At 56.0% G+C, this 22,101-nt stretch overlaps 1 protein-coding gene across 2 annotated transcripts; it reads left to right on the forward strand.

Annotated features, from left to right (window-relative positions):
- Positions 1-204: 204 nt before the first annotated feature.
- Positions 205-19,219, forward strand: LOC142823253 (zinc finger protein RFP-like). 2 transcript variants are annotated; one of them, XM_075914085.1, is made up of 7 exons: positions 205-673; positions 5,066-5,161; positions 7,555-7,785; positions 8,191-8,213; positions 11,339-11,454; positions 16,485-16,532; positions 18,858-19,219. In XM_075914085.1, the coding sequence occupies exons 1-7, from the start codon at positions 257-259 to the stop codon at positions 19,082-19,084; spliced, it is 1,158 nt and encodes a 385-aa protein (XP_075770200.1). In that variant the 5' UTR covers positions 205-256; the 3' UTR covers positions 19,085-19,219. The 2 variants fall into 2 exon arrangements, with proteins under 2 accessions (XP_075770200.1, XP_075770201.1); XM_075914086.1 differs by lacking the exon at positions 16,485-16,532 and having other exon boundaries at positions 206-673.
- Positions 19,220-22,101: the final 2,882 nt, after the last annotated feature.

A 22,101-nucleotide genomic window follows, 5' to 3' on the forward strand; every position in this document is an offset into this window, starting at 1 on the left:
CTTATCCTGAAATACAGGGCAGTGTAGATGCACCCTGAGTGCCCAGGCCCAAGTTTGGGGCCTGGCAGATGTTTTGGAGGAGTCACTGTCAGTCTGGACTCATCACACTTCATGCAAAGGCTCCATAGAGTCTGAAAAAGGAAAGAGCAGGAAAACACGCCCAGAAAGGCAGCACTGATTGATACAAACTGCAACCCGCCCATTTCCCAGTGAACGAAACTGAAACTAAATTCTCTGGTCTCCCCTGCGAGTAGCCATGGCTGCTGCGAATCCAGCAAAGACACTTCAGGATGAAATGACCTGTCCTCTCTGCCTGGAGTATTTCAATGATCCGGTGTTTCTCGACTGTGATCACAGCTACTGCCGAGCCTGCATCACCCAGTGCTGGGGGGGGCTCACTGCAGACGTCTCCTGCCCCCAGTGCAGACGGACCTTTCCCCAGGGGAACCTCAGGCCGAACAGGCAGCTGAGGAGTATTGTGGATGCAGCCAGAGCACTCAGGTTGCTGGCAGGGAGGGAACCAGCCGCAGAGAGACTGTGCGAGAAACACCAGGAGCCTCTCAAGCTCTTCTGCAGAGAGGATGAAATCCCCATCTGTGTGGTGTGCGACAAATCCAAGGGGCACCGAGCTCACACCGTGATTCCTGCCGAGGAAGCTGCCGAAGAATTCCAGGTAGGGAAATGCCCACTGCGATTCCTGCCCTCATGGGACGGAGGGGAGCACTGGGGAGCAGCACCCGCCCTGGGAATCTAGCCGATAGGGTCAGGGGTGGGACTGCAGGAAGCAGGGACAGCCTGGTGATAGGGCACCTGAGTGACCCTCGTGGTATGGGGTAGTCCTGCCTCAGTTTCCCAAAAAAGACCCACAGTGGCATTTTTTTGTGGCCAGTAACAGTCCTGCTCTCCCAGCAGGGACTCTCAGGACTTTGAGGTCTCCTCTGTCTCCAAGGTCCAGGGTCTCCTCTGCCTTCTCCATGGACCTCCTCCCTCTGGCTTTTCCTGTGCCTCTGTTTGACATATCTCTCGCCGGGTTAGATCCCAGGACCCCTCACCCTGCGTTTCATTGTCCCTTCCTGGGGAGGAGAATTGACTACGTCACAGGCAGGGCTGACAACCAATGTTCCTGCTAATATTTTCCATCCATATGTGGAATAAATTTTGTTCTGTGCGCCAATGCATGTGTGTCTGTGCACCACCCGTAGAAACACCCGCTGCCAGCTGTGGGTGACTGGGCGCTCTGCTAATCAGCTGGGCTGCACTGGAATCTCTCCTGGCCTGCTGCCCAAGCACCCGGCCTACAGGGACCCTGCTGAGAGCGCCTGCCTTGAAAGCGTCAGCCAGCCTGTGCCCTGTCTCGTCCCCACCTACCTCTCTTGAGCCACAGGGAGCATCCCAGTCATGCAGGTTTCTCTTTGGGATTTATCTCTGCAGAGTCAGTGGGGAAACCTTGTGCCCAGCATGTGTCTGTTAGGGTTGCCAGATGGTTTAACCAAAAATACCAAAATCTCCCCCACCTCCAAAAAAAACACCAGGGAAAAAACATGGCCCCTTAAGAAATGCCTCTGAGGCCAGACAGCTCCCCTGCGGAAACAGATAAGCAGGGGGGCTGAGCCCAGTTGCTGAGTGTGTGTAGGGTTGCCAGGTATCCAATACTGACTCGAAGAGCCTGTGTTTTTGCCTCCTGGAAGGGAATAAAATCAGAAAATACCAGACATTTCAGGTGCACGGTATTTTCTGAATTTTTTTACCGTACAGGAGATGAAAATACCGCACTGTCCAGGTCAATTCTGGACCTCTAGCAACAGGGGTGGACTGGAACGGTGGGTTACCGGGAATTTCCCGGTGGGCCGTTGGCCAAGGGGCCGGCTCGCTGGTGGCTGCTGGAGGAGGAGGGGGATATACCCAACAAGCTGCTCCTGAGAGCAGCTGTCAGAGTTCTGGCTCTGCATGGGCAGCACGGCCCTTTCTCCCTCCCACCCCTCCCCACTCTAGAGGTATAGTGAAGGCGGGTGGGGAAGCAGTTGCCCCCGCCCCCAGGCACAACGCTGGGGGGTGCCGGGCTGGGGTGGGACCAACGAGCACATGCTGCTCTTGGGTCCAGGAGTTGCCGGCCGGCAAAGTGCTGCTGCCGCTGAGCGGCTCTCTCCAAACTGCAGCTGAAGCAGCCAGCTGGGTGGGAGGACGGGAGCAGTGGTTTTTAAGGTACAGTAATTCCTCACTGAACACGTGCCCGCTTAACATGTTTTCGTGATAGCACGATTTTTTTTTTAGAGAACATTTCTCGCACAACACGACCGTCCCCGAAATAACATGATTTTCCCAAAAAGCCGGACGTTTGCCGACAGCTACATAGGGCTTCCCCTGCCTTCTTGTATCTGGCGAGGAGGGGTTGCCAGGGAACAGCACGGCCAGCTGCGAACCTCCGCCTCTTTGCAAGGAGGCAGGGGAAGCTCTGCGCAGCTGCCGGCAACCAGCCAGCTGGCAACCATTCCTCCTGCAAGGAGGTTTAACAGTAGTTCGAATTAGGAGCTTTAATTCAAACTACCTAGTCCGTGCCACGTGTAGCCGTGGGCAGGTAGTTTGAACTACGGGGCATTTAAAAATGGCGGCGCCCGGGAACATGCAAATCCCAGGCTTCATTTGCAAGTTCAAATGCCTACATTAGCAGTGTAGACATACCAAAACAAATTTGGCCTTTGCCCCCGGGCACAAAACACCCTCGCTGCGTGCTACACCTCTGGTACAGACCTGCTTACACAGCCGTGCTCCACCTGGAGGGTCTGGGAGAGTGGGGACTTCCCCCCACCCCCATGTTCCTGCTAATGGGAGCCAGAGCTGGTGCGTGGACTTCAGTAAAATTAGCCCCACGTGGCCCAGCTCCAGGCCCGGCATGTGGTCTGGAGCCCCACAAGCAGCTGGGTCCAGGGCTGTGGGGACTTCTGGGGCCCGACCACAGACTCCAGCCTCACAAACTGGAAGGCAGAAGGTGGGGGAGGAGAACGGTGAAATATAGGGGGAAGGAGAGGGAGAGGAAGGGGCTTGTGCTGAGGGGAGGGGGACAGCTCAGGGGAAGAAAGGGGAAGGCACCAAGGGACAGGGTGAAAGAGAGACAAATGCCGGGGGGCCATGTGGAGACAATGAGGAAAAGGGCAGGAGGGGAGGTGTCCGTGGGAGGGGGGACAGGGTGATGCTGGAGAGGAGAGGGGAAGGGCACTGGGAGTTAGAGGGGAGAGGGGGAGGTGCTGGGCGAAAGCTTGAAAGAAGGGCTGGGAATGAGGAAGGGGGTGATGGAGCAAGTCATATGTGAGGGCACAGGGGCATGAGATGAACAGGGGCAGAGGGTGGTGAAGGGGTGGGCATCATGGAAAAAGAGGGCAAAGGGGGCAGGGGCAGTGAGGGAAGGGGAAGGCACCAGAAGGATGCAGGGCTAAGGGAAGGTGCAGGTGCCAGTGGATTCTGGGGTGAAGCAGAAGGGCAGACACCTGCAGGGGAGGGACCAGCACCAGAGGAGAGAGGCAGGGCAGGTGTGTAGAGGGAGGTGTTAGAAGAGGGGATGAGGAGGGGTAGCTCACATGATCAGAGTGGGGCTACTGGAGGATTGGGCATAGAGGGGAAAGAAAGGCTGGTGGAGGGGGGCAGGTCTCGGGAGGGCTGAGGGCAGTGCAAAGGGCAGGAGTCAGGACAGCAGAGGAGGGTGAGGGATTGGGGGGCAGCAGGCCCCAGGGGAGCTGATGGAGCAAGGAGAAGAGACATGGCAGCAGAGGGAAAAGGTAGAGGTTTATAAGATCTTCATTAATAACGTGGGTGCCACAGTGGACCATCCAAACAAGCCACCTGAACTCAGTACTGGTGCACAACACAAAATTCATTCTGCTCATGGGAGGAAACTCTTAAAGGGAACACTTCCCCCAGCCTCTCCGCCCTAGTTAATGTCACACACATGTTGGGTTAATGCAATTGCAGGATAGTTGCATGAGGGGGGTTCGGTGGGGGCCAACTAATCCCTATTGGTAGGAGGATGGTGGGAAAAGTCCTTAGGAGGGGTCACATGACACCTTTTACTTCTGGTCATGTGTCCTTCTTGCCCCGAGAGTGTTACCTCCAGAGGCCTCGCTCATGGGGGTCAGTAGCATGGTTAACAGGGGTCGGGGTGTGTGTGGCTAATGGGGGTCAAAGAGTAAATTAAAAAACATTCTTTGATGTGACAAAGTGGGCCGTTCTCAACCCATTTCCCGGGCCTATTTTGATTGCCAGTCAACCTCTGTCTGGCAACCCTGGTTTCCATGCTGACGTTCATGGCAATGGCAATAACTGGTAGTGAGTAGAATGCACTGGTGTCTATAGCACCGGCCTCCCCGGGCCCCAGGGAGCAATTGGGGCCCCGTGGGGCCAGGCACCCTATGGACAAGCCAGCCAGAGAGAGCTCCTAGCCCCAGCCACAGCCTCATGCACACGACCCGCAGCAGGCAGGTAAAGAAAGAAGCAGGGGTGGGAACGGGGGAGGGGCACTGAGGATTGTTTGCAAACACCTGCAATCGCCAGAGCTAGGTCATCACGGGTGGCTGCCAGGCCAGATTTCCACCCTGCACCTGCCTGGCTGTGTCCCTCCTCTACACCTCACTCCCCACCCCCATGCACCCTGGCTTCTCAGGACATCCCCGATGCTCTCAGTGTCCCTCCTTTCCTCCAGCTCCCTCCCCTGCGATCTCCCCCACCCCTGTGCATGCAGCCTCTGAGTATGTGACCCCAGCTCCCTATGGTAACAAGGTCTGACAATTTCAAACCCTCTGAAAACACTCCCAGTGTCTATTACTGTGACTCTGTCTCTGATCTCATAAACCTGCCGGGCCCTGCAGTCGTGAGTAGTGTGTGGTTGTGCTGGGCCAGCTCCCCTCCCTCTAGTCCTGAAACTAACAAAAACAGAAACAAAACTAAAAACCTAAACATCTTCGCTGGCAGGACATTACAGAAATGAGTTGAACCAAAAATGATCTATTTTTAAATTATTAGCAAATCTCACATTTGATTTTTTGCTTAGTCACATGAAATATTTCTGCGTCTGCAGGAAAGGCTCCAGGCCCATCTGAAGACTCTGAGAATCAAGAGACAAAAGCTGCTGGGACTGAAAGTGAACAGGGAGAAGACCAGCCAGAAATACCTGGTAGGTACTTAGTATTATGACCCTGCCTTTCTAGCGAGCCAGAGGGAGCTGATCCCGAATCAGACTAAGGAGCAGCCAGGACAATCTAGTGACCAGATTATTGTTTCCCTTGATCAGCCGGGGAATGAGCACCCAGAAATTACAATTCATTGTTTTAGCAGGATCCCTCCTTAGAGTTGGGCCCTAAACCAGCCACTTCCACCCGCTGGCTATGTCTAGACTGATTTTCCGGAAGTGCTTTTAACAGAAAAGTTTTCTGGAAATTCTTTTAACAGAAAAGTTTTCTGTTAAAAGCATTTTTGGAAAAGATCACCTAGATTGGCACAGATGCTTTTCCACAAAATCACTTTTTGCGGAAAAGCGTCCGTGGCTAATCTACACGTGCTTTTGCTCAAAAAAGCCCCGATCGCCATTTTCACGATCGGGGCTTTTTTGCGCAAAACAAATCTCCGCTGTCTACACTGGCCCTTTTGCGCAAAAGTTTTGCGCAAAAGGGACTTTTGCCCGAATAGGAGCAGCATAGTATTTCCGCAAAAAGCACTGATAGGAAGTCAGTGCTTCTGCAAAAAGTAGGAAGTCAGTGCTTTTGCGGAAATTCAAGCAGCCAGTGTAAACAGCTGGCAAGTTTTTCCGGAAAAGCGGCTGATTTTCTGGAAAAACTGGCTAGTCTAGACACAGCCTCTGTGAATTTGTGGACTTCTTTAGAAGTGTCAAAGGGAGGTTCTGTGACCCCTTTGAAAATTGATTGTCTGTGTGAACAGCTGAATTCTATCCAGTGCTTTTTAGTCCAAGTCTTTTACTGATATGGTCCATGGCCCCAAAGGCACAAAGACCACAGGTCGGAAACCACTGTCACACCCACTGTAAACTGAAGCCTCTGGGGATAGTCAACTTAGCCTGTGTGACGGCGCGTTGGGGGTCCCCCGTCTCCTGCTCCCCGAAATGGCACAAACAGACTGCACCAGCCGGTGGAATAGAGGAAGTTTATTGCCTCTCCAGGATACAGCACAGCACAGATGGAATCTGGTCACAGAGCTGGGCTAGGATGCCTCAGGCCCCCTTGAGATGGGGGAGACTGGGCCCCTAAACTCCAGCCCCTCTCCCTAGGCTGTCTCCTCCATGCTCCCAGCCCACAACTAAACTCACTCTCCTCCAGCCCTGCCCCCCAGCCAGGGCAGCATTCCACCTTCCTTTGTTCCTCTCCATGGGGGGTGTCTGGCCATACTGGTTTGCATAGTGACTCATCCTGTTTTGCTGGGTCGTGGTACCCACGGCAGCCAGTGGGGGTTACCCCAGAGCCAGCAGCATAGAAACCAGCCAGGTACCCCCACTACTTCACAGCCTGTAACAGGATAAACTTAAAAAACAACAAATAGGCTGGTAGCACTTTAAAGAGTAACACAACGTGTAGGTGGTTTCATGAGCTTTCATGGGCACAGCCCACTTCTTCAGATGAGAAGAGACCTTATTTCTCATGGAACGAGGTTTACAGAAGTCAGAATAGAGCGGCCTGTTATTTTGAATTTATTTATAAATATCAGAATTGCTGCGGAATAACTGCTGCTATTCTGTAATAACGCTGCTGTGTAAACGCACCCTTTCTGCCCGGACAGTTTCTCCATTGCTGTCGTTCACTTTGGGTGCCTGCTTTTTCTCTCACAGGTTCATTTGTTTTTTTCTTCCCACCTGTCTCTGCGAGCGTGGCTCTGCGTAGACCTGAACAAATGCTAGATCTTTGCTGGCAGGATATTAACAAAATTAGTTGAACAAAAAAAATCTATTTTTAAAATTATTAGCAAATCACAAATTTGATTTTTTTGCTTGGTCAAATGAATGTGGGTGGGGAGAGGGAGCAAAAATCAGAATGTTTTGTTTCAAGTTGACCATTTCCTTAAAAAATAATTTTATAAAACACAAGGATAGTTTCAAAAATAAGTCAGACTTTAAACTCTAGAAAAAATTAAGCAAATATGTTTATTTGTCATGTATTTATTTCTGCATCATGACAACCAGTGACATCACCAGTAATTCATTAAATGTTCCTTTGGTGACAAATCTGCATTTTCCCAGGAAAAAAATGTAATGCGGAAAATGTCACCAAGAGCTAGTGCTGAGTCCTGCTCCCTGCTGCTTTGGCTCGGCGTCACTGAGACCATCAGCCACACACGATCCAAAGTACATCAGACACGGAAACATCCTTTATGAGATTCTGGGGCCGTATGGGATGACGTGAGAAAATTCTCTCTCTAGTAACTGCAGGAGACTGTTCACTGTCTGGTAACTTAGAATTTGCAGAGATTCCCCCCTGCACACTCAGCGCTCTGAGAAGGACCCCAGGCTCCATCCATGTTCCCCTAGTGATGGTGATGTTCTTCCTTTGGTTCGTCTTCCAGAAACGGACACAAGCCGAGCGGCAGAAGATTGTGACCCAGTTTCAGCAGCTGCGGCAGTTCCTGGAGGAACAAGAGCGACTCCTGCTGGCCCAGCTGCAGAAGCTGGACGAGATGATAGTGGAGGCAGGGACTGACACTGTCACCAAACTCTTGGAGCAGATTTCCCGGCTCAGCGAGCGGATCCGGGAGCTGGAGGGGACGTGTCGGAAGCCGGCGAGTGAATTCCTGCAGGTGAGACTGAGGGGGAAATTCCCCGGATCCCGCCACAGAGACAGGACAGCCCCTAACACAGGGGTTCTAAAACTTGTGATACCGCAACCCCCCTCTCACTTGTTTGCGATCCCCCGGAGGGTCAAGATCCACAGTTTGAGAAACGCTGCCCTAAGAGGTGGGCACAGGAGTCAGAGGTCACCGGGCAGCTCCGTGTGCGCCCTCCTGGCATGCGAATTGCTGTTTTGTGCAGACCCACAGGCACAGAGAGACTAGCGATGGCAAAGCCCCATTCGCTCAGGGGTCCATGGCCCTGGGGCCAGGCAAAGCCTAGTTCCCCTCACTCGCCAAATCCCTCCCTTGGAATTCACAGTGTGTGTCAGGTGGGACTGAAACTCTCTCTCTCTCTCTCTCTCTGTCTCACAGGAGATCAGAGGCACCTTGACCAGGTAGGTGGCTCTCACCCCCTCACAGCGCTGGGGAAACACTGGGCAGTGAAGTTGTCGCTGCCTCTCCCCAGGGCTCCACAGCAGAACGTGCGGGAAGGTCACATTTGGGATTCAAATCTCTGACCCATTTAACCCTGAGGCCCTCGCCCCTTTAGAGACGACTCTGCAGTTACCCAGGGGAAGGCGCAGACTGGCCTGTGGCATATTCTACCCATGTCACCGCCCTGGGGACTGGCTGCCCCAGGACTGAGGGGTGGGACGTGGGCCTGTCCCTGCTGGGCGCTGGGCACCATTCAGCCCAGGGCAGCAGGGATCCAGGGTCTTTCCTGCCCGAGGGCTGTTTGGAGACCTGTGTGTGTTGTGCTTAAAAGAAGCACCCGGGATCTTTTTCAGGGGAATAAGGCAACAGGCCTCATTTACTGAACATACATAGATCAATCAACACTTTATCATATGCATATGATACATCACACTCACGCACTCACACACACAGACACAACCACACTCCATCTTGTTGTTACCAATAGTTGCTCCCCCTAACTGCACTGGCCAGGTGAGTTAGATGGGGGAGGGGTGGAGCCAGGCTTCTGCCTATCCGGATCAATGCTCCCATGTTGACAAGACGAAAATCCGGGGTCCCCCTGCAGGATGCCTCCTATTTATCCCCCTCGTGGATCCAGTTAGTCATCACCTCGCCTTTATAATGCTTCTAGGAAAGTTCTTCCAAGGGCAGGCACTTGCTGCTGGACTCCCACGGAGTCTGTATGTCCAGTCTTCTTAATGAGCTCACTGTACAGGTATTGGCTTGGGTCTGGATCCCAGACTTTCTCCACCTTTGCAGCTGCTGCTGGAGGTGCTCCCCTTTCATTCTCCATTCACACCTCATTCATTTCAACAGGGCAATCAAGGAAAGGGGAGAGTTCAAAAGACATTTTTTCTTTACCTCATACAAAGTTTCTTAATACAAGGATTCTTTAAATTGGCTTCCGCACCTAATGACTGGAAGGTAGCTAACGTGACACCAATATTTAAAAAGGGCTCTAGAGGCGATCCTGGCAATTACAGACTGGTAAATCTAAGTTCAGTACTGGGCAAATTAGTCAAAATAATAGTAAAGAAACAAAATTGTTAGGCATGTAGAAGAACATAATTTGTTGGACAAAAGTCAACATGGTTTCTGTAAATGGAAATCCTGTCTTACTAATCTTCTAGGGAATGTCTACACTAGCCCCCTAGTTTGAGCTAGGGTGGCTAATGTAGACATTCGAACTTGCAAATGAAGCCCGGGATTTAAATATCCCGGACTTTATTTGTATGTTCCCGGGCGGGCGCCATTTTTAAATGCCCTTAGTTCGAACTGACTGCCCATGGCTATATGCGGCAGTCAGAAGTGAATCTGAACTAAATCCTTAGTTCGTATTAACTGTTACTCCTCCTGCAATGAGGTGTAACAGTTAATCCGAACTAAGGACTTTAGTTTGGATTAACTTCTGACTGCCACATGTAGCCACGGGCAGTCAGTTCGAACTAAGGGCATTTAAAAATGGCGCCCGCCCGGGAACATACAAATGAAGCCCGGGATATTTAAATCTCGGGCTCCATTTGCAAGTTCGAATGCCTACATTAGCCACCCTAGTTCGAAGTAGGGGGTTAGTGTAGATATACCCATAGAGTTCGTAGAAGGGGTTAACAAACATGCAGACAGGGGGATCCAGTAGATATAGCATACTTTGATTTTCAGAAAACTTTTGACAAGGTTTCTCACCAAAGGCTCTTGTGTAAATTACATGGCAATGGGATAAGAGGGAAGGTCCTTTCTTGGACTGAGAACTGGTTAAAAGACAGGAAACAAAGGGTAGGAATAAATGGTAAATTTTCAGATTGGAGAGGGGTAACTAGTGGTGTCTCCCAAGGGTCAGTCCTGGGACCAATCCTTTTCAACTTATTCATAAATGATCTGGAGAAAGGGGTAAGCAGTGAGGTGGTAAAGTTTGCGGATGATACCAAACTGTTTAGGATAGTCAAGACAGAAGCAGACTGTGAGGGACTCCAAGAAGACCTCACCAAACTGAATGATTGGGCAACAAAATGGCAAATGAAATTTAATGTGGATAAGTGTAAAGTAATGCACATTGGGAAAAATAACCCCAACTATACGTACAGTATAAAGGGGGCTAATTTGGCTACGACAAATCAGGGAAGAGCTCTTGGAGTTATCGTGGATAGTTCCCTGAAAACTTCCACACAGTGTGCAGCAGCAGTCAAAAAGGCAAATAGGATTCTAGGAATTATTAAGAAAGGATAGAAAATAAGACACGGAATATCTTACTGCCCCTGTATAAAACTATGTATGCCCACATCTTGAATACTGTGTACAGATGTGGTCTCCTCACCTCAAAAAAGATATTTTGGCCTTGGAAAGGGTTCAGAAAAGGGCAAGTAAAATGATTAGGGGTTTGGAATGGGTTCCATATGAAGAGAGGTTAAAATGACTGGGACTTTTTAGTTTAGAAAAGAGGAGACTAAGGGGAGATATGATAGAGGTCTATAAAATCATGAGTGGAGAGGGTGAATAAAGAAAAGTTATTTATTAGTTCCATAATAGAAGAACTAGAGGACACCAAATGAAGTTAATGGGTTGCAGGTTTAAAACGAATAGAAGAAAGTTCTTCTTCACACAGCATGTAGTCAACCTGTGGAACTCCTTGCTGCAGGAGGCTGTGAAGGCTAGGACTATAACAGAGTTTAAAGAGAAGCTAGATAATTTCATGGAGGTTAGGTCCATAAAAGGCTATTAGCCGGGGGTAGAAATGGTGTCCTTGTTCTCTGTTTGTCAGAGGCTGGAGAGAGATGGCAGGAGACAAATCGCTTGATCATTGTCTTCGGTCCATCCTCTCTGAGGCAACTGGTGCTGGCCACTGTTAGCAGACAGGATATTGGGCTAGATGGACCTTTGGTCTGACCCAGTACGGCCGTTCTTATGTTCTTTTTCTTTTTGTTTTCTTTGTTTCTCCCCCAGGGAGGGGAGGGGGTCCGTGAAATTTTCATGGATTGAAAAGAGGTCCATATGCTTGAAAAGGCTGGGAACCACTGCATTGCCACCATGGGATGTTGCTTCTCCCCAGGTGTGAGACGGGGCAGGCCCAGCAGCCGGATGAGATGGCTCCTCAACTGGAAGAGCGAGTCCATGGTTTCTCCCAGAAAGTGACTGCGCTGTCGGAGACGCTGAGGGAGTTCAAAGGTACCTTGGGGGGATGGAGGAGGGGAAAGTGGGACCCTGGAAGGAGAATGGCGCTGGTCAATTGGTTCATAATTAGATGATGCTTCCATATAACTGCGGGGTGCATGACACTGGCTTGGGTTCCAAGACACTCAGGCTGATTAATTCAAACCCTTGTTTGTTCAGAAGCAGTTTTTGCAATTTCAGTGAGTGTGAGAGTGAGAAACGCCAGAGAGAGAGAAACACGCCCAGTTCCCTTCTCCTGGGGCATAGGCGAGTCATGGTGCATTTCTCCTGTGATAGCAGGATGACCCCTGACAGTATCTGACCTGTTAGAACCATCCAGATTATACCCGGATGAGTTCTGTTCCAATCCCCTTTGTGTTGGGGACAGTCAGTACCTTGTGTGATTTGTGCACAGCTCACACAGGAACTTTGAATTGCTGGAGGGTTTTTGCTGCTCAAGCAATTTTCAAGTTACTCTCTTTTCTGATGTGCATGGGGCACTTCTCTGCAGGGGGTTCTGGACGTCGCTCCCTGGCCTGGGCAGGTCACTCTGGGTATCTCTGCAAACACCTTGTGTGAGCAACACATCTGGGTCCTGCAAAGCAACTCAGGAACACGGCACTTTAAGAGCAAGGTCACTGTAGAAAACTTTTCCCTTCTGGCAAGCACACAGCTCACCAGGCCCAAGCGGAGCCAATCAGCATCAATGCTGGGGGGCAATAATTCTAGGTGGGGGCCACTACAAGATTTTGGAAAGTGGCCAAGGCCCACACTTTGCTATGGTGGGGGTGCAGGGTTTAGGGTGGGTGTTGCATACAGAAGGCCACACAGGGTAAGGGACTGGGCTGCAGGAGATGGTGTGGGGTCTGAGAGGGAGTTTGGGGTGGTGACCAGGGTCGCAGATTAGGGTGTAGGGTCAGGGAGGGGGTCTGGATGCCGGTGAGGATTCTGGCCTGGGGGAGAAGTGTAGGAGGGGGGTACAGGTTCGGGGAGGGAGCTGTGACCTGGGAGAAGGGGAAAAGGGGGGTGCAGACTGCAGAGGGTGTGGGTGGTGACCTGGGGCAGGGGAATGGGAGGAGGTGTGGATGTAGGAGAGGATTCTGGCCTGGGGGAGGGGTGCAGGAGGGGCTACAGGGTCTGGGAGGGAGTTATCACCTGGGACAGAGGGTACAGAGTGGGGGTGCAGGAGAGGCTGGGGTGCCAAAGGCAGCTCTGCAGCACCCCCAAGGCAGGCTGAGCTCCCTGCCTGCTGCAGCCCCAGATCACTTTAAACTGCAGGCTGCTCCCTCCATGTGGCTCTAAGGCTGTGGTCACCAACCAGTAGATCGTGAGCTACCGGTAAATCTCAGGGGCTCTAAGAGTAGCTCTTGAGCCCTCTCTGAACTGTGCGCCTGCGCAGTACATTTACATTAGATTTCCTCATTTGAGGAGCAGCTACTCACCAAGCAACAACACAGGTGAGTAGCTGTGAGGAATGGTGGGAATGTCCCCTAGCGCTGCCCCCTGGGGGCTGCGGGACCAACCAGGCAGCACCTCAGGTGTCCTCGATTCAGCCGCTGCTGAAATTGACCAGCGGCTGACTCTAGGAAGGCTGAGGCAGAGCTGCTCTGCCCGGGGCTTCCTAGAATCAGCAGCTGGTCAATTTCAGCAGCGGCTGACTTGGGGAGGCCTGGGGTGCTGCTGGGTTGGTCCTGCAGTGCTGCTCCTCGGCGCTAAGGGACCAACCCGGCAGCCCCCCAGCTGCTCTTCCCCAGGGATCCTGATTCAGCCGCTGCTGAAACTAACCAGTGGCTGACTCAGGGAGGCCCGGGGCAGAGCAGCTCTGCCTCGGGCTTCCTGGAGTCAGCTGCTGATCAGTATCAGCAGCGTCTGACTTGGGGACACCTGAGGCAGAGCAGCTGGGGTGCTGCCGGGTTGGTTCCGCAGCGCCGAGGAGCGGCGCTGCGGGACCAACCCAGCAGCACCCCAGCTGCTCTGCCCCAGGCTTCCCCAAGAGCAGCTGGGGTGCTGCCCAGTTGGTCTCGCTGCGCCAAGGGTCGGCGCTACCCGACCAACCCGGCAGCACTCCAGCTGCTCTGCCCCAGACGTCTCCGATTCAGCCGCTGCTGGTCAGTTTCAGCAGCGGCTGAATCAGGGACGCCTGGGGCAGAGCCAGACTATCGGAAGGGGGGGCTATGAAGGGTCTGGGGTGGCACGCTCCCCCACCCCAGATCCCTCATAGCCCCCCCTTCTGATAGTCCGGCATATCTGATAATCTGGCACCCCCTGGGTCCCAAAGGTGCCGGATTATCGGAAGTTTACTGTAATATGATCCACAGTAACAAAATTGGCCTTTTCCCCTGGGTGCAAAACACCCTCGCTACGTCTCTGGTATGGACCCGCTTACACAGGCATGCTCTGCATGGTGGGTCGGGGGGGTGACTTCCCCCAACCCCTGTGTTCCTGCTAATGGAATGCGTGGACTTCAGTAAAATTAACATTGTGCCGCCCAGCTCCAGGCCTGGAATATGGTCTGGAGCCCCGCAAGCAGCTGGGGTCAAGGCTGCAGGAACTTCTGGGGCCCAATCGCAGACTCCAGCCCCGCAAACTGGAAGGAAGAAGGTAGGTGGGATAGGGGAAGGGGGAAAATAGGAGGAAGGACTGGGAGAGGAAGGGGCTTGTGCTGAGGGGAGGAGGGCAGGTCAGGGGAAGGCACCAAGGGATGGGTTGGAGGAGAGACAAATGCCAATCATAGAATAATAGAATACTAGGACTGGAAGGGACTGCGAGAGGTCATCGAGTCCAGTCCCCTACCCTCATGGCAGGACCAAATACTGTCTAGACCATCCCTGATAGACATTTATCTAACCTACTCTTAAATAGCTCCAGAGATGGGGATTCCACAACCTCCCAAGCAGAGGAGAGTGAGGGGTTGGGGGGCAGCAGGCACCAGGGGAGCTGATGGAGCAAGGGGAAGAGACATGGTAGCAGAGGGAAAAGGTAGAGGTTCATAAGATATTTATTAATAACGTGGGTGCCACAGTGGCACATCCAAACAAGCCACCTTAACTCAGTACAGGTGCACAACACAAAATTCATTCTGCTCATGGGAGGAAACTCTTAAAGGGAACATTTCCCCCAGCCTCTCTGCCCCCGAGTTAATGTCACACACGTTGGGCTAATGCAATTGCAGGATAGTTGCATGAGGGGGGGTTCGGTGGGGGCCAACTAATCCCTATTGGTAGGAGGATGGTGGGAAAAGTCCTTAGGAGGGGTCACATGACACCTTTTACTTCTGGTCATGTGTCCATCTTGCCCCAAGCATGTTACCTCCAGAGGCCTGCTTAATGGGGGTCAGTAGCATGGTTAACAGGGGTCAGGGGCGTAGTTAATGGGTCATGGGTGTATGTGGCTAATGGGGGCCAAAGAGTAAATTAAAAAACATTCTTTGATGTGAAAAAGTGGGCCGTTCTCAACCCATTTCCCGGGCCTATTTTGATTGCCAGTCCGCCCCTACCCCAGGGCGGTGCAGCCCCCACAGATGCAGGTGGGGATGGTAGGAGCTGCAGGGGCAGTTCTTGGGGACCAAAAGGGGCCATTTGAAATCTGGCCTCTCAGTTACAAGCTGTTTGCTGGAGCTGGGCCCAGCCCCTCCCTGAGCTCTGGTCCTGCCTCTTGTGCTGCCTCCCAGAAGTTGCAGGCCCAAGGCCTGTCTCTGAGAAGGTGGGGGAGGGGAGGGATGGAGAAGGCAGTGGGGAGGGACAGGGAGACGTGGGCTGTGTAACACTGGGCCTCTGGCTCTCTGGTCCCTGGCCCAGGCACACGGGACCATTGTAACCGGGATGTGACTCTGCCTAAGCCAAGCCCGACTCCGGCCCCTGCAGCCATTGAGCAGCGGGTCACAAGTGGCCTCCCGACCCTGCTCTGCCGGCACAGGGTGAATATGGACCATGGAGCCCACCACCCTGCCTCAGTTTCCCCAGGGATAAAGTGGTTTTCTCCTCATTCCGATTGCTGCCTCTGGAGGCCAGCGCCCCATCGTGCTGCTCCGTGTAGACACACTAAGCAAACAGCCCTGCAGCGCCCAGCGAGAGCCAGGAGTTCACACACAACCCCTCACCTCCCATTAGCATCAAGGGTAGGGTTGCCAGGTGTCCGGTGTTCTATCAGACAGCCTGATTGTTGTGTCCTCTATCCAGTAAAAAAAAATTAAAAAATACTGGACATGTGCAGTGTCCGGTATTTTCTGGTTTTCTGGCATCCAGAAGCCTGGAGGGGGCGGAGGAGTGGCTGGGAGGGGGCGCGACCTGCGCTGGGAGTGATGCCTTGGGGAGGAGGGGAAGCCCTGTGTGTGCTCCTGAGCGCTGGACAAGCGCATTGTGGAGCCGCAGCCGGACTCGCTTCACCAGGACTGTGCATGGGACAGGCAGCACCTCCGGATCTGCACATGCCCGGGTTAGTCCTGCTCCCCACTGGCCGATATGCTCCCTCTGCCAAGCCCTGCTTCCTGCCGGCCGGTTCTCCTTCTCCCAACCTCCCCCGGCCAACCCCACTCCTACTGGCCACCCCCCCTCCACCCTGATCTCCCCCAGCCAGCCCCGCTGTCCCCGACCCTTCCCGTCCCCTCCAGCTCTGCTTTCTTCCAGGTGCCCATCCCCCAATCTCCCCCGGCCAATCCCGTTGCCCCTGAGCCCCCTCCGCCAGCTCTGCTTCCCGCTGGCTCCCCCCCCCCCCGATCTCTCCCAGCCAGCCCCGCTGCACCCGAAGCCCCCCTCCCACCAACTCTGCTTCCCCCCCCCCTCCTCCCAGCTAGCCCTGCTCCCCTCCCGGATGGTCCCTTCCCCCCTCCCCCATCAAGTGTGTCCAGTATTTTTTTTAGACTACCTGGTAACCCTAATCAAGGGACTAAAGTGCCGAAAGCGGCTTTGATGCCAAAGTCTCTGCAGGGCCTGGGCCTAGGCACCGACAAAAGGCGGGAAGTGAACAAGGCCTGAGTGTGTCTGTGACGTGACAACCCGGCTCTGGGCTCCCCGTGCAAACCTGAATCTCCCCCTCTCCTCCCCCAGACACTCTGCCGGATGCACTGGCGGGACCCCTCAGCCTGTATAGACCAGGTGAGCTGCCTCAGGCCTCGTGCCCCCCTCAGAGCCAGGCCTGCTGCCAGGCGCAGTGCGGTGCCAAAGGACAGGCACCGGGCAGGCTGTTTAGCACCTCTGGCCAGGCCCCAGCCATGGGAACAGAGCCACAAACTGCCCCTCCCCCAGCTTTCACCGGCACAGGGGCCTCCTCCTGCCCCCAAACGCCTCCTCCTGAGCCACCCCAGAGGCCCAGCCCAGAGTCCAACCCCCCAGCCCAGAGCCCTTTATCTCCAGGAATCCCCAAGGGTATGTCTACACGACAAAGTTAATTCGAACTAACAGCCGCTACACATACAAACCACTAGTTCGAACTTAATTCGAACTAGCGGAGCGCTTAATTCGAACTAGGTAAACCTCATTCTATGAGGACTAACGCCTAGTTTGAATTAAGTAGTTCGAATTAAGGGCTGTGTAGCTACTTAATTCGAACTAGTGGGAGGCTAGCCCTCCCCAGCTTGCCCTGGTGGCCACTCTGGGCACCACCAGGGAAACTATTCTGCCCCCCTCCCAGCCCTGGAGCCCTTAAAGGGGCACAGGCTGGCTACGGTGCCCGTGCCAGGTGCAAGCCTGCCAGCACCCAGCCAGCAGACCCTGCACCTGGCACGGCACGAGCTAGCCACCCGCTGCCACCCAGCCCTCCCCCTCTTCCAGGGACCAGGCTGGCGGCTCATGGGAGCCTGCCCAGGTCCGCAAGAGGCGGGCGCCCGCCTGGTTTAGTGAAGACCTCATCCACAACCTCCGCACTAGGCACAGGAAAGTGGCCATCTAGGGCAGGAGAGCTGCCAGCCTGGCCACCCAGGAGCAGGTTTGCATGAAAATCAGGGTGGTCCAGTGAGACCCCCAACCCTGAGCCCTGAACTTAGAACGGCCGTACTGGGTCAGACCAAAGGTCCATCTAGCCCAGTAGCCTGTCTGCCGACAGCGGCCAACACTAGGTACCCTGGAGGGAATGGACCAAAGACAATGACCAACCCATTTGTCTCGTGCCATCCCTCTCCAGCCTTCCACAAACAGAGGCCAGGGTCACCATTTCTACCCCCTGGCTAATAGCACTCCATGGACCCAACCTCCATGACTTGATCTCACTTCCCTTTAAACTCTGTTCTAGTTCTAGCCTTCACAGCCTCCTGCAGCAAGGAGTTCCACAGGTTGACTCTTTGCTTTGGGAAGAAGAACTTTCTGTTACTAGTTTGAAGCCTGCTACCCATTCCTTCCCCTTGTTCTCTGGGGAAGGGAGTGGGGAGGTCCAAGAGGGGAGTTTCTCTTCCCCCCAGTGACTGACGGGCTGTGCCCAGCATGGACTCTGGGGCACGTGGGGAGATTGCTCTTTCTCCTGCTCCCAGCAGAGGACCCAAGAGTCCATGGGAGGGTCCCTGCTCTGCCGGGGGAAGGGATGGATCAGACCCCAGAGCACCAGGGCCCGGGGCACAGACAGGGGCAGCCCTGGGCCCATGGCAGGCAGCTGGGGAGCTGCTGAGAGCAGAGTTCTGGTCCTGTTCCCCTTTTCCTCTCCCCCCGTGTGAGCTCAGTTTCTCTCTCCCTCCGCCCAGCCCCCACTGGGACCCCCCTCAGCTCCCTGGGGCCCCTCTTCCTTCTGTCACCCCTGAGTCAGCCTCCTGCCATGGCTGGGACAGAGACACCCCTGTTCCCTCCGCACGGCACCTGGGCACCCCCAGTGCAGGACTCGCCTTGTTCAGCCTCTTCCCGCCCAGCCCAGCTGGGGCCAGTCCCTGCCCCTCCCTGCTGGCTCTGCGGGGTCTGGACACTGGGCCGGAGGCTGAGCACCCTGGTGGGGGGCAGGTCGGAGCTCAGCCCAGAGCTCCAGCGCGGCAGGAAGGGAGCCGAGCCCAGACGTGCCGTGCGGGGGAGACGTGTCCCAGGGGGAATCACAAACCCTGCCCAGAGGCAGCTGGGACCCAGGGACATTTCAATGGGGAGGGGCCCAGCCGAGGGCAGGGCCTGGATCCAGCCAGCCCTGACCAGGCAGTTTCCATCCCGTCCCTCTGGGGTCCCCGTCCCTCTGGGGTCCCCGGCCCAGAGTTGCTCATCCAGGGAGAGGGGGCAGATTCCCAGTGTCAGGGCCCCTCTGATCCCTTCTCTCTGCCACGGCCCCTCCCTGCCGGGGAGTGAGCTGCCCCTTGGGCTGGGCAGAGACCTCAGGGCTGCTCCCCACTCAGAGCCGGGCGCCCCTGGAGGCAGGAGAGTCCCTGAGTCACTGCCCAGCTGGGGCAGATTCTGTCCCTGACGCCATCGACCCCCCCAGGGCCGAGCTCTGCCCCTCACGCTCTGATTCTCCCCCAGCCAACGTGACTCTGGATCCAGACACGGCGCATCCCCAGCTCGTCCTGTCGGAGGATGGGAAACGTGTGAGACTGGGAAACACACGGCAGCCACGGCTCGACACCCGGGAGAGATTTGACAGTGTGTCCTGTGTGCTCGGCCGTGAGGGCTTCACCTCAGGGAGACATTACTGGGAGGTGGAGGTGGGGGATGGGCAATACTGGTCTCTGGGGGTATGTCTACACTAGAAAGTTAGTTCGAACTAACGGACGTTAGTTCGAACTAACTTTCCTATGCGCTACACTAGCGCTCCGTTAGTTCGAACTTAATTCGAACTAACGGAGCGCTTAGTTCGAACTAGGTAAACCTCATTTTACGAGGACTAACGCCTAGTTCGAACTAGCTAGTTCGAACTAAGGGCTGTGTAGCCCTTTAGTTCGAACTAGTGGGAGGCTAAGGCTTCCCAGGTTTCCCTGGTGGCCACTCTGGCCAACACCAGGGAAACTCTATTGCCCCCCTCCCGGCCCCGGAGCCCTTAAAGGGCCACGGGCTGGCTACTCACTTTGTGCCAGTTGCAAGGCTGCCAGCACCCGTGCCTGCACAGCCTGCACCTGCCACACCATGAGCCAGCCATCCGAGGGCTCCCAGCCCTCCACTGCTCCCCACGACCAGCCTGGCGGCTCCCGGGAGCCTGCCCGGGGGCGCACAAGGCGGGCGCCCGCCTGGTCAAGTGCGGAGATCGTGGACCTCATCGAGGTTTGGGGGGAAGCCTCAAATGTCCACGATCTCCGCACTAGCCACCGGAACGCGGCCGTCTATGGACGCATGGCTGCCAGCCTGGCCGCCAGGGGCCACCAGCGCAGCCGGGAGCAGGTGCGCTGCAAGATTAAAGACTTGCGGCAGTCCTACTCCCGGGCCTGCCTGCCAGGGGCTGACCCGGAGGCCTGCCCCCACTTCCATGCCCTGGACCGCATCCTGGGGCCTCATGCCGTCCCTGCCCCCCGGGACGTGATTGACCCCGGGGCAGAGGGACCGCTCCTGGACACCGAGGAGGAGCAAGAGGGCTCTGAGAGCCAGGAGCCTGCTGCCAGCCTTCCCAGGACCCGGGACCCCCGAGGCACCCCACAGAGCCGCTCGCCTGCATCATCAGAGGCCGGGGAGGCGTCCACCTGTGAGTACCCTCGTGTTCCCCTTATGTGTACGGGGGGCTGGGGCGAGAGGGAGCCCCGGGACCGTGCGCCTGGGCCTTGCCCACTACGGAGCAGCAGCTGGGGATCCTGCAGGGGCCCTGGCCTTGCAGAGGGGAGCTGGGTTTCACACACCTGGGCCCCTGGGGTAATTGACCGCTGGTCTTCTTGCACCACAGCTGCAGCACCGGGGACTGCAGGGCGCACCACACCGCCTGCAGCAGCCGCCCGCGCCCGGGCAAGAAGGACAGCCAGGAACCAGGAGGACTACCAGAGGCGGCATCTCCGGTTCCTGGACCGACAGCTCCGTCTCCAGGACCACTGGGTCCAGGAGGACCTCAGGCTGCGCCAGAGGAGTCTGGAGGCCCTGGAGGAGCAGGGCCGTGCCCTGCGAGGCCACCTCCAGAGCCTGCTGGACCGCTTCCCATTTCCTCCTCCCCCTGCTCCCCCTCTTGCTCCCCCTCTTGCTCCCCCTGCTCCCCCTCTTGCTCCCCCTCTTGCTCCTCCTGCTCCCCCTCTTGCTCCCCCTCTTGCTCCTCCTGCTCCTCCTGCTCCTCCTGCTTCCGCTACTGCTTCCTCCACACCCCCTGTCCTCTCTGCCCCCCCCTCCACAACCATTCCCCACCGACGCCCCCGGACCCGCAGTGTGGCGAGACGGGAGAGGCACCCAGACTCCCACCCCTGAGCTTTCCTTTCCCTTCCTCCCTTCCCTCCCCTCCCCTTCCAGCTCCCTCGTCCCAGGTTTCCCCCTCCCTTCTCCCACCTTCATTCCTCCCTCCCCCACCCCAGTTCTCTGAAATAAACAGACGTTTTTGTTTGAAAAACAGGTGTCTTTATTGTACAGTAGATAGGGAGGGGAAAGGGGAAGGGGGGGGGGTAGGGTGGAAGAAGGCCCCGGTGGGGCATGCAGGGAGAGGTCAGTCCTCCTCCTCCTCCACCTGGAAGCTCTCCCGCAGGGCTTCCCGGATCCGGATGGCCCCCCGCTGGGCTTCCCGGACGGCGGCGGTGCGGGGCTGACCGTAGTGTCCAGCCATGCGGTCAGCCTCAGCCATCCAGGCTGGCAAGAAAGCCTCCCCCTTCCGCTCACACAAATTGTGGAGCACACAACATGCCGCCACCACGGGAGGGATGTTGTGCTCGGCCAGGTCCAGACGGGTGAGGAGGCATCGAAAGCGGGCTTTCAGTCGCCCGAAGGCCCCCTCCACCACGATGCGGGCCCTGCTCAGCCTGTTATTGAAGGCCTGGCGGGAGGGATTGAGGTGTCCCGTGTAGGGCTTCATGAGCCAGGGCTGCAGTGGGTAGGCGGCATCCCCCACCAGGCAGACGGGCATGTCCACGTCCCCGACCCTGATGTGGCGGTCGGGGAAGAAGGTCCCGTCCTGCAGCCGCTGGCACACGGAGGAGTTCCGGTACACCCGGGCGTCGTGTGCTTTGCCGGACCAGCCCACATTGATGTCCGTGAACTGTCCCCGGTGGTCACATACGGCCTGCAGGATGACGGAGAAGTACCCCTTGCGGTTCACGTACCGGGACGCCTGGTGTTCCGGGACACGGATGGGGATGTGCGTCCCGTCGATGGCCCCCCCGCAGTTGGGGAAGCCGAGGGCGCCGAATCCCCGGATGACGGCGTCCGGGTCGGCGAGGCGGACCACCCTGCAGAGCAGCACCCGGTTGATGGCCTTGACCACCTGCGGAGAGAGACACAGCAAAGCGTCAATCAGTGGGGCGCCCGGGTGGCTGGGAGCGTGCGTGCCCTGGCAGTGCCCCGCGCCCCACTCCCGGAAGCAACCCCCCTGGCGGCGTGTAGTACGGCCGGGACAGCCCGACCCCTCCGGTGCGGGGCGCTTTCGCCTCCTCCCGCCCCCCCCTTTGTCCCTGGGGCGGCCCATCCCCTCCTCGCAGCCCCCCTGCCCCCCGGCTCGGTGGCCGACGAGCGCCGTACCTGCATGAGCACTGCTCCGACAGTGGATCTCCCCACGCCGAACTGGTTCCCGACGGATCGGTAGCTGTCCGGCGTGGAGAGCTTCCAGAGGGCGATGGCCACCCGCTTCTGGAGGGGGATGGCGGGCCTCATGCGA

This window comes from Pelodiscus sinensis, chromosome 32 (genome assembly GCF_049634645.1).
Source record: "Pelodiscus sinensis isolate JC-2024 chromosome 32, ASM4963464v1, whole genome shotgun sequence".
Lineage (NCBI taxonomy): Eukaryota > Metazoa > Chordata > Testudines > Trionychidae > Pelodiscus > Pelodiscus sinensis.

What these genes read in the sequence shown, in the direction of transcription:
- LOC142823253 (XM_075914085.1), top strand. Translation starts at nt 257, where the DNA reads ATGGCTGCTGCGAATCCAGCAAAGACACTTCAGGATGAAATGACCTGT. An exon ending in AGACCAGCCAGAAATACCTG is followed by an intron (nt 5,162 to 7,554) that starts GTAGGTACTTAG and finishes TTCGTCTTCCAG; the next exon opens with AAACGGACACAAGCCGAGCG. An exon ending in CGGCGAGTGAATTCCTGCAG is followed by an intron (nt 7,786 to 8,190) that starts GTGAGACTGAGG and finishes TCTGTCTCACAG; the next exon opens with GAGATCAGAGGCACCTTGAC.